This window comes from Mirounga leonina, unplaced genomic scaffold (assembly GCF_011800145.1).
Source record: "Mirounga leonina isolate KUSES-001 unplaced genomic scaffold, KU_Mleo_1.0 Mir_201, whole genome shotgun sequence".
NCBI lineage: Eukaryota > Metazoa > Chordata > Mammalia > Carnivora > Phocidae > Mirounga > Mirounga leonina.
The window spans coordinates 30,645,676-30,657,654 of record NW_023270504.1 but is presented as its reverse complement, the minus strand read 5'-3'; the positions used below and the strand labels follow the sequence as shown (position 1 = coordinate 30,657,654).

The 11,979-nt window shown below is 39.8% G+C and overlaps 1 protein-coding gene across 4 annotated transcripts in view; it reads left to right on the top strand.

Moving 5' to 3' along the window:
- The first annotated feature begins 6,244 nt into the window (after window positions 1-6,244).
- DCP1B (decapping mRNA 1B) overlaps window positions 6,245-11,979 on the top strand; it is a 55,313-nt gene continuing 49,578 nt past the window's right edge. For 3 of the 4 annotated variants that reach the window (XM_035028537.1, XM_035028536.1, XM_035028535.1), the window contains exon 1: window positions 6,245-6,488. In XM_035028537.1, the coding sequence (XP_034884428.1) occupies window positions 6,339-6,488 (150 nt within the window). In that variant the 5' untranslated portion in view covers window positions 6,245-6,338. Of the gene's footprint in view, window positions 6,489-6,538; window positions 6,846-11,979 lie in introns of those variants that run through there. The other variant, XM_035028538.1, reaches the window with a different exon arrangement.

Below are 11,979 nucleotides of genomic sequence, written 5' to 3'. Positions count from 1 at the left end.
TCTTGCCATTATCAAAAGCAATGGCCAATGATAAAACATTGATAGAGCCCCATCTTTGCACCAGGCACTTTATATTCTAATCACTTCTCATGCATTATTTGATTTAGCTCTCGCAACAACCTGAAGAGGTACGTGCTATTATTGTCCTTATTTTGTGGGTGAAGAAACTGAGGCCCAGAGCTTAACAAAACCCCCAAGATTACATAGCTAGGAGGAGATGAGACCAAGATTTTAGATCCGGGAGTCTCTGACTCCAAAACTCGTTCTTCGTCATTATACTATATTTTCTCCAAAAAAGAAAGACATTATGCCGCTATGACTGAATTAAATTCTCTGTAGTTTAGGGATATTGAAGGAATCCCAAATCCCAGAAAAATCAGTCAGTGAAAGTTACTCAGAAATTCTTCTGGTCATTAAGGTATCCCCAAAGCACAGGGACAAAAATATCAGTGACTTAAATGATACTAGAGTAGAAATACAGGTCAAATCCAATTACAGAGGATCTCAAGGGAACATCCAAGCTCTTATGGTATTCTGGAATTTTATTATATTGAACAGTGCCTGTTCCAACTACTAGAGGACTCCTGGATCCTCCCTCCCTTTCTCCAAATTCTGGTACTTGTCTCTACATCACAATTTAACCTTTGATTATATATTATGTTTTATTGTTCACTATTTTTTCATGTATGCTTAGCTTTGTCTCCTCAATTAGATTTTAAGATCCTTAAGAATAAAACTGGGTTTCATACTTTGTTGCCCTTTCTAATTTATTATGTGCTGACAATGTGCACAAACTGGGTGCCTACTGATATAAGTTATTTACTGATTTGTTTAACAAATATACCAACGTTCAGCAAACTTCCTGAAAAAGAACTGAGAGTAAATATTTTAGGCTTCGCAGGTCATCTGGTTTCCACTGCAGCCACTCAACTGTGCTGTTTTAAGGTGCGAGCAGCCCTCTGGCTATCTATCAATACATTGAGCCTAACTGTGCCCCACTAAAACTTTATGAAACAGGCAAAGGGCCAGATTTGGCCTGTGGGCTATAGTTTGTCAACTCAATACAGAGTATATAAGATAGGCTTGAGGGTCCAGGCTGGGAAATGTTTTGAAATCTCAGCATTCTATCAGCAGCTTCTATGCTTCCCCTCTGGCCTCTAGCCCATTTTAGAGTCCTAGCTCCTGACCAAGCCAAGTGTCTTTCCAAAGCCTCTTACCTTCGACTTCAGTTTAGTTCAGCACAATATTTTGCTGTTCATTTTCTTTTGGGGCTTCACACATCAGTTTAAAAAGAGAAAAATCAATCACAAAGTGAAGAGCTGACATGGTAGCTTGCATTGATAATAAGTAATTATAAAATTCTTCAACTGTATTCCATCTAGGAGTCCCTGACACTTTTTTTCTGACCACTTCCTATAGACTACCATGTAAATCATCAAGGTAACTTGAAATATGCATTTCACTTGGATTAAAAATCTGCAGGGAGAGCTGATCACCCCTGGCAGTAGGCCACCTAAAGGGTAGTAAAGATAAACATCCCTTCCTCCCAACAGTGACTGCTTCCCTCTGAGAAGGAAAGAGCACAGTGAATGAAGGAAGACACCCTTTCTCTTTCTTGATTAAAACATTCAGCCCTTAGTTTTGACATAATGTTATAAGTCCTTAACGGGCTGCTATTTTGACCTAATTTCAATGCACATCAAACAGATTGGTCATTATTGTTTCTGGGCTCATCTACGTGTTTGTAAAGAAAGCTGCATTTGAGATGAATGCAGGTGGTTCAATAGACAGCCATGCAATCTGGAATAGGGAAGCATCCTTCTAATTCAATCACTTTATCCACAGAGAAGTGAAATGGCTTGCCTAGAACAGTGGACTCTACCCAAATCAAATAATCCTGAGGTCATCCCTCTATGGTGTTGGTGCTACCACAGTGAACCGGCTAGCACCACACACACCTAGGTAACGTGAGAGCCAACTTTTGCTGTCCTAATGTGCAATCCACTAGCAACCCCCCACACCCCCACTCTGCCCCAGGACAAAACTCCTTTATGTGAAATCAGCCACATCCGATAACAGCTTCCTGAATCACATGACGCAGAGCTGCCTGTGTTTGCAGAGCCAGGGCAGATGGTCTATGCAATGTCCATGGTCCCTTCCACAGTGCACTTGTAAACAGGGAGATTTGTCTTCTGCCATCCCAATGTGCCCTTTCCACATCTTGCTCTCCCTCCCTCTTAGCGCTCAGGTGCTGAGACTCACAGACTTTAGTTATCACAGTGGTCATTGTATTTTAAGCCTATAATCTCTTCATGTGGAATTAAAGGCACTTCCTCATGTTTTAGCATGTTGCAGGCATTGAGAAGCAACTGGAAAGACATGTTTCGTGTAGAGGTCCTTTATGCCCACTAAGCCTGACCCCTGACAATGAGGTAAAGTGAATAGGTTTAGTGGGACTGGCAGAGAGAGGCAAAGTGAGATTAGAAAAGAATGTATATTTGCGGTCTCCCCAGTCCAAAGAGCTCCAATGACCCCAGGTCCACTCCAGGCCAGTTTAGCAGAGGCTTAATCCAGGCAGCAGCTGGGCCCAGATTGGAGAAATTCAGGCTTGAGCAAAGGCTTACCCAACAGACCCCTTTCTTCCCCACATCTGCCCCTTCTCATTCTGCTCCAAGGCTCTCTGATGGCTGTTTCACATCTTAACTGCTTTGCAATCTCATGGAACACAGACCTCTGTCTCCTATATTATTTCTTCCTCTGTGAAATTTCTGATAAGTATGTTTTAGCTCATATTTTCCATCTTATAAAAATTCTGGGAATGAACTGCCTTGGGAATTAATGAGCTCCTTGTCACACAGAACTTTGTTGAGGTGAACTGAGCATTGGCTAGGTAACTGGACAAGAAGGATCCTTCCGGGCTTCTATTAGAAATAATAGTACAGGGGTGCCTGGGTGGCTCAGTCAGTTGAGCATCCGACTCTTGGTTTTGGCTCAAGTCATAATCTCAGGATCCTGGGATAGAACCCCGCGTTGGGCTCTGCACTCAGCAGGGAGTCTGCTTGTCTCCCTCTCTCTCTCTGCACCACCCCCTGCCCCCATGCCCCCCCCCCCTCAAGCACACGCTCTCTCTCTAAAATAAATAAATAAATCTTTTTTTAAAAAAGAAATAATAATAACAATGATGAAAATGCTAATGATGATGTAGTTATAATAATAATAATAGTTTTTTTCATTTGCAAAACATTTGATAGATTGCAAATCCTTTTCAAGTTCGCTTTCTAACTTGATCTCATTGATCCCACAAAATTGGTAGGACAGATATTAGTTAGGATCCCCAACTTAAAGGTGAGGTCACTTGTTGAAGGTCACGTAGATAAAAAGAGGTTAAAGTGGTTTCCCTTTCTAAAGGGTGACTCTTCCACTGTATACTGCTGCCTACAAAAGAAATGAACCATGCACTGAAAACAACTGATAACAAGCTTCAAACCATTTTCTGCCACTAGGAGAAAAAATTCTTAATTTCTATCATCTTTTAGTACAAAATTCCTAGCAAAAAGGATGATTCATACAGGTAGCACAAGCAAACCATTAGAGGTTGTTTAAGTCATTTTAGAATCACAAACTCTTAGGGTGCATCCTGGAAGCTCCTCTTTCCCCTCCATTTTAACACATCCTACTCTAGGACAAATGCAAATCTTAGAGGTCATTTACACAACAAACAAAAGAGTACTAGTAAAGCAGACTGTGTATTTATGTTTCAGATTGTTATGCCATAAGAAGCCAGTTTATATTTGTATACAAGCATTCATACCTAGCTACAAAACCAAACATTTTTCAGTTATATCCCTAATTTCAAACAACTGAGGCATACTATGTTCCCACAATTACCTTGATGGATTAGGTGGTGAATTTTATCTTAGTCATTGTAATGGCATAAAAATCATAGACCTGGACATTATTTTTTTATCATACTACAAACTTGTTTTAAATTCTGGTATACAACTTTAAATACCAAGTGTTAGCACATGTTTTATCTCATAATGACAACTATAAAATCATCATGAAACCCCAAAGTCATGAATAGCTATTCAAGGTATCATAATGAGACTTCCAAAAACACAGTGGAAGTATGCCAACAATGTGGAAGCCAGTGGAAGTTAATGTGATGTGGATTAAATGAGAATTAGCCTATTGTAAATGGTCTTTTACTAACATAGAGCCTGCAATTTAGTATGTTGGATAAGTAATAATGACGTGATTTTACACAGGTTATTCAAGTAGAAAGTAGGCAGAAGTCTGTCTTCATCCTAGAAGGATGGAGCTTTAAGAATTTGGGGAAAAATAATTTTTTAAAAAGACAACAAAGTTCTGTGGGCCAGGAGATGAACAATATGGCAATGCTGAAATCACTGCGACGTTATGTATCTTTTTTTCTGTGTGGTTTATAATCCTCAAAGTTTTTCCCTTTTTTTTTTCCTTACAATATAGAAAGTTAAAAAAAAAAAAAACTTTCCATTTTTTCCTACCTTCCTTAGAATGTAAATTCTGAAAGATCAGGACTTGCTATTGTATGCTCTTTTATCCCAACTTGGATTTCAGTATTCTGTCACAAGCTCTTAAAAAAAAAAAAAAAAAAGACATTAAATGAGTAAATTCAACTAACTCATGGTGTAGTTCAACAGAATAAGCATTTACTAAATCTCTATTCACGAGAGAATACCTACACAAGAGTGGCTCCCTACCACATACTAGGGAGCCAACTAGGGTGTATCTATGTTTTCTGAAATATTGGGAAAGGTAGACTTTGCCCATAGGATCCAAGACTCAAAGGTAAATTCCTTTACAAAAGAAATGATAAACGTTTGCTAAAAGACTTTAACAAAAATGTACATCCAGTTATGCATGTTTTAGACTGACAACATTCCCATTCTCTGAAGGTTTAAAAACCAAATCCCTCATCACGGATCTGATCTCACTCAGAAAAGACTGAGTACTGAAAAGCTGTCCAACTCCTGGTAGTGGATACATGTTTTCTAAACTTCTATTTCTCACTTGAAAACTCAAAAATTATCATTGGCAACAATAATTGTCCTTGTTTTCCTGGAAGTGACAGATGCACATTATTTATTTTCGAAAAAATGTCTATCGAATACCTGTCCGAATAACCATAGTTTGTCCATCTTTCTTTCAAGTAAAAATAGTGTCCCGTGAAAATAAAAATACTAGTTCAGCTTGCAACTCAGGCACAGAAGTGTTTTCCTAGAGACAAATATATGGTACTCCGGTATTCAGCACATGTGCTTATTTTTTATTTTTTTTAAATTTTTTCATTTTTTTCTTATATTTATCTTTTTATCTTATCTTCTCTTATATTTTTCTTATTTTTTTTTCACACAGAATTTAAAAAGTGTGGGGCCCCTGTGTGACTCAGTTGGTTGAGCCACCAACTCTTGGTTTCGGCTGAGGTCCTGATCTCAGGGTGGGGAGACCCAGGCAGGTCCGGCTCTGGGCTCCGCTCGGAGTCATGCTTCAGATTCTCTCCCTCTGTCCTTCCTCCACGCACACACGCACTCGCTCTCTCGCTCCCAAAAAATAAATCTTTAAAAAGTAACCAAAGAGTTGAACTCTAATAAAACTAATAATTTTTACTGCTTTGTGGAGAACACTCTCAAGTGACGCTGACTTTTACCGCGCTACCCGCTTTGAATCACCCTAAGACGCCTGAACTTTTACTCACCATTGTTTTTGCACTATCAGTGCAAACATCAACACAGTGAAAGAGGCAAATAAATCTTAGCATTGTCATGAAAATGGTTTTGACAGGTAGACCCCTGAAAGGGTCTCAGGAATTCTCAGGGGGTTCGAGAACCACACTTTGAGAACCACTGGGTATTTGTACATACAGAAATCACGGTTTCCTTTCTCTTCAGTTAATTAATTCTTGAAGTTTATTTATTGTTATAGGTTTGACCACTGAGCGTCAAAGAAAAGACACTCCAAAGGGTCGAACACATCCAAGAGATAAACCCCGTCGCGCGTGCAGCTCCATGGCTCGCGTAGGAAGAAAACAGCGTTTGGGGAGGAGGACCCGGATTCAGACCTCCAGCCCGGGCTTGCGGTTGCCCCCGGCAACGATCGTCGGGGAGGGAGCGCGGCCATCGATTAGTAATGTCTGGCGTCCGTCACCGGACGTGGGGGCGGGGGCATGGCTGGAGAAGGAAGGCCTCCCCGGACTTGCGGTCGCCGCGTGTTTTCGGTTGCGAGGCGGCTCGTTCGTTCTGCGATCTATTGAGAGTGGCTTCCGACAGCCCTGGGTTGATGTCGGGGAGGGAGGGAAGATGGCGGCCGTGGCGGCGGGCGGCCTGGTGGGGAAGGGGCGCGACATCAGCCTGGCGGCCTTGCAGCGCCACGACCCCTATATCAACCGCATCGTGGACGTGGCCAGCCAGGTGGCTCTGTACACTTTCGGCCATCGGGCCAACGAGTGGGTGCGTGCGGACGCGACGGGGCCGTGCAGGCAGGGGGAGGGTGGGGACGGGGTCGTCAGACTCGGGGCTCCAGAACCCAGTGAGGGGGAGGAGACGCTGACGCCCTGGAGGTGGATGGAGGTGGATGGTGGTGGATCACGGCCTGAGGCCGAAGTTGTGGCAACTGGACCCCTGGGCCGGGGGTTTTGGGGAAGAGGGAGGCCGCTCTGAGAAGCCACCTGAAGTTGGGGAAAGGACTTAAATATCTACGATACCCCACGTGGGGAGACCGGACCGATCAGGGACGGGACCCGGAGAGCTGAAGGAAGGAGGGGGGCCTGATGATTTGAGGCCAGAAGACTGATGCACTCCGAGAAAGTAAAGCGGGATTCTGTTACAGTGAAACGTGGCTGCAGGGGAGGCGGGGTAGGGAGGAATGAAAAAGCCGAGTTATGGTTCTGGAACATCAGTCTTAGATGGGACGAAGAGAAGTCAAACCTTGATAGAAGGGGAGAAATTGAACTTGTGAACTCAGGAAATACACCAAGAAAAGAGCAAACATCGGGAAATAGAGGACAAAATGGGGGCTGGGTCTAACACTTTGAAGGGGGCTGACGCTCTTGGAAAGATCATTACACTACAGCCTACCAAGACCAAAATGAGTTTGAAATTTGAGTCCATTTGGGAGCCGAATTATTTAGTGCACTTCTCAAAACAGAAACCCAATAAATGGCAATGGGATGAAATTTAATTTTCCTCACAATTACAATGGGGTAGGAGCATAAGACACTTGAGTCCTTTGCAGGAATTACTGCGTGTGATTCTGTAACCCACCCACTTGAATAGAGAGAGATGTAATTTTTCTTTTCCTCGTTTATGATTTTTGTCCCAAATAATAATCCATCCATTATATAACCATCCATCATTTTAAAATAAGTTAGAAAACAATATAAAGAACGGGGCGTGGATGAATGGATTTCAGGTGATTTTTTTTTAATGTATTCTCCAAGACATCAAAATTCAATCAAGGAAAACATGCATATTGAACAAATTCATATATTTTTTAACATTTACATAGCCTGTTTCTCTAGTCTAGTGTGGACCTTGAGCAGTCTGTAATAAAAAATTCACCTGAAAATCATTAACAAAAATAAAAAGATTAAAAAGGAGGTCCTAAAATGGGAGAGAAGAAAATAGTTTTGCCCTAAGTTCTTAAGTGAGGAAATTTGCTGGAACAGAGCAAGGAATTTCGGCCTGTACTTCTAGTTGTCAAGCAGAAAAGGAAAACAGGGAGATATCTTCAATATTCACCATTATGTAATAGAAAGTATACCACTTGGGTCAGCAGAGAGGTTATTTCCTACTAATTTTCAGGGGAATTTGTCACCTGGGTCTTTATATAAAGGACATTGAGCAATGTACTGGATGATTTCATCAATGGCAATTTAGAAAAAATACAAAGATATTCTACATATTGTATTGCTATTATACTGCTCTACAAAAAAAATGCCAAAGGCATAATGTGTTAATTCTGTCAAGGTAATCTTGTAGGATATAAAGGATCAGGGATGTACAGTAATGTGAGCCTACTTGACAGTGGGATTAGAGTATGGAGAATCTTGAGAAATTGTTAACATGTAGAGGAAAGAATTCCTCTTGGAAAACAGTTGTCTCCTATAAGCTTTTGACAGGATCTCTGTGATAGATACCTGTTCAAATAGTTAGAGGTTTATTAGATAGCCAGTGAAGTCCTTCTAAAGCCTCATCAAAAGGCAGAAGTGTCACAATGCATTATTTACAGGAGTTATGTTTTCCTGCTTCCTGGACTTGTTGCCTTCACACAGGGCATAATTCATTCAGTAAAAGGTCATTCTTTCAAAGTACTAATCTTCAAGGCTGTGGTAGCCAGAAAAAAGAGACCTAGTTAGATGCAGAGCAGTTGCTGAGGGTAAACAGTCTGTCGCCACCGTCTCCATATGCCATCACTCAGGGCCTCTGGATGTGAGCTTTTTGAACATAAACCTACTGAATTATAAAGAACATTCTTGAGATTGGTGGTGAAAGTATATGCAAGAAAGCAGATGGGAGGTAAAAGAGGGGAATTCTTACTACACTAAAATAGATGAAGAATGACTTCAGGCATTCAGTGCAGGAGGTATTAGGAATGAAGGGTAGACAGAAAATGAGGTGCTTGAAGGAAGGATTAAGAAAGATTATGTCATGACCGGAATAGGAATTTAAGATCTAGAACTACTTCCCATTCATTATCTGGAGACCTCTCCCCCAAAATACCTACATGTCATTTGAAGAATATATTTTCACTTCTTAGTCCTTAGAGTAGTGGTTCATAACTAGTTTTGATTTTGTCTCCAGAGAACTTTTGGCAGTATGACCAAAATTTTGGGTTGTCACACTAACAGGGAACATACCACTGGCATCCAAAGGATAGAGGCCAGGGATGCTGTAAAATATCCTACACACAGGATAAGCCCCCATGACAAAGATTTATCTGGTCCCAAATGTCAAAAGTGCTGAGCTTGAGAAACTGCCTTAGTGTGACTATTGTCCTGTTTCTAGCTAGTGTTCTAAGTTTCCTATGTATCAAAATCACTTGGGAGTTTTGAAAAGTGTAACCTGCCAGATCAGTATCTCTGGATGTGAAGTCCGGGCATTGCTGTTTGTTAAAGACTTCATATAAGTGACTTAGATGCTATGTGCATGATTGAGAGAGAAAGGTTTATGGGGATAAATGGAGACCTACTTCTTCATTGTATTAACATAGATAATTAGTAATACAGAACTTGCTTTGGGTTGTTTCAAAAGTGTCAAATACTGTGCCATCCCAATAATTTGCCAACTAGCACTATTTTATATTCCATCATCTTATTTTAAATTTTGAACTGCTTAATTTTTTAATACATGTTAGATTTTATAATAGAGTGTACTATTAAATCATTAAATTGTACTTTTAAAATTTTAGCTAAAATTCCGCAGAACTATAAACTAATAATTTAACAAAGAAGTCCTCCTTGGCTGGAGGACCTAAGGAGGATCTAATAAAATCTTGTTCTAACTATACCCCAGAACCTCAACCCTGAGTTTTGCCCAGAAAGAAAAAAAAAATCTGGTTACCCTTGGATCTGGAGGCACCAGGAAAATGCATGAATGTGAGCTGTTTCAGCCTTGATAGATCAGAATTTACATTTCCAAAGCCCCTTTTATCCATGTGTAATAGACCACTTAAAATATGTTTTTGTTTTTTTAATCGAAAGATCACAGTGGTATAAGCTAGTTATCTCTTTTCAGTGTAGAAACTGAGACATAGAATAATAAACTAGTTAGCCCAGTATGACCTGGCAAGAACCCACTCCAGGTATTCGTAATCAAGATTTAAGAAATCCCCTATACACTTTAGTGCTGATGACAATGCTCCTGGTGGGCAAAGTACGGAGTGGATTTTGTTTGGTGCAGACTTTCCCAGTTATGGGTCTGGATCCCAAGGAAAACTCTCCAAAGATGTTGCTTGATGTTCATTGTACAGGGAGACCGGGTTTGTGGTGTTGGGCTGTGGGAGTCTGGCCCCTAGCTAGTCAGGGAAATTTCAAACTTTATTTAAAGACCTGTTGCAATTGAAGATGGCCACAAATTCTTTCACATTTTTCAATCAAGAAGTGGGGTCCATTACCTTGAGGGCACTATGCTAAGTGAAATAAGTCAGAGAAAGTTACCAATACTGTTTGAACTCACTATGTGGAATCAAAAAAAAAAAAAAAATGGCTTGTTACAAGTTGGAGAATTTCAGGAGAAACATGCCTTTTACATTTCTGATTCTAGATTTTTCAAAACTAAAATTGGGCACTAAGGTCTTTTTTTTTTTTTTTTTTTTTTAAGAAGTAATTTCCATTGCTACTTCATGGAGGAAGAAGGGAAACAGTCAAAAGCTATTAGCTATGTGTACCGATCCATAGAAGCACGTTTGGATCGCTAAGATAAAACAGTCTAAGATCAAATACTGGAAGACAGGAAAGTGTTTTGGCCTTGGAGCAAGTGGTCCTCAACGATGCACCTAGACTCTTCTCCAGTTCCTTAATCTGTATCTCTGTTTCAGCTTCTTATCAATGTAATAAATAATACCAAATATTTCATTTTTACACATTTTTTCTTGAAGGCTCTGTGGATTGTAAATACTTGCCAACTGTACCAGTTGAACTTTAGGAATGCCCACAAATTTTTAGACTTGTTTGGGTAGTATTTATTGTTCTATAGTGGCCATTTTCTCAATGATTAATATTGTGGAAGTTTTTAGGTAATTTTTAGCACTTAAAGTGCACCCAGGATATAGATTTCTCAACAGATAAGAATTAACCCTGTTTGTTTACACAAGAAAAGATAAGTAATAATGTTTCTGTATTTTTTTTTTTATTTTGACTCAGTATTTTTCAAAGCACAGTGGAAAAGGGCCACATTTGAGAAGTAAGGATATTTTTCACAGGACGCTGTAGTGATTTATACGAACTTTATAATAAATCCATTTAGAGGATGAACTCTAACTTCCCAATGTTTATGTATTAGAGAAAAGACTGACTAAAATTGTTTTTAACTGTTAAAAATTCTTTATTTCTAATTGCATATTCTATGATGAGGATTAAAATCCTCATTGTTGCTAAGTAATTTACTCAATATCCATTTGCTCTTAAAAAACAATGTTTGGTGATGTTTGACACAATTTGGAACATCGTGGATTTTGACTTCAGGACTCCTAGTACAGTTCTCTGGGCAAAGGCAGCAGTTTTCACATAGCGTACATCAGAATCACCTGACAGCTTAGTGAACATGAGGTTGGGCATCACCCCCACAGTCTGAGTCTGTAGGTCTGGGAGGAGCCCAAGAATTTGCATTTCTATCAAGTTCCCAGGTGATGCTGATACTGCTGAATGGGGGACCATGCCTTAAGACCCACTGAAGTAAGGTGACCAGGAGAATTGCTGAAACTACTTGAGCATGTGAGAGGATCATGCTTCCAATGTTTTACGTGCCTTTAAAAAAATTACCATGTAATATTATACCCTTGTTCTTAAAGAGTGTATTTTCCCCAAAACTATAGAGTACTTAAATTTTGAATGATTTTGGTAATAGAGATTAATAATAAAATATTAGGAGGTTAGATAGAATGGTGAAACTAAAGCATGTAAGTAGCAAAAGTACCTTTTAAATTCCGAATTATAATAATCTGATTACTAGTTAAAACATTTTTTTTTTAGTATGCATTGTACTGACGAACATTTTCATCAGGGCCTGGGCTCCTGTCTTCAGAGAGATGGAAGAGAGCCTTTCCAAATGAACTGAAATGATAGTTTATCACTTTCACTTTACCATTTAACCAGTTTCTCTCAGGCAGATTTCTTGAGTCCAAGCTTGGCAATGTTTCTAACTTGATTTCAGAGATGCAAAATAGACTCTAAATATTCCACACCACGTTGGTGATTAATTTGTTTGAAAACTACAGCATTGT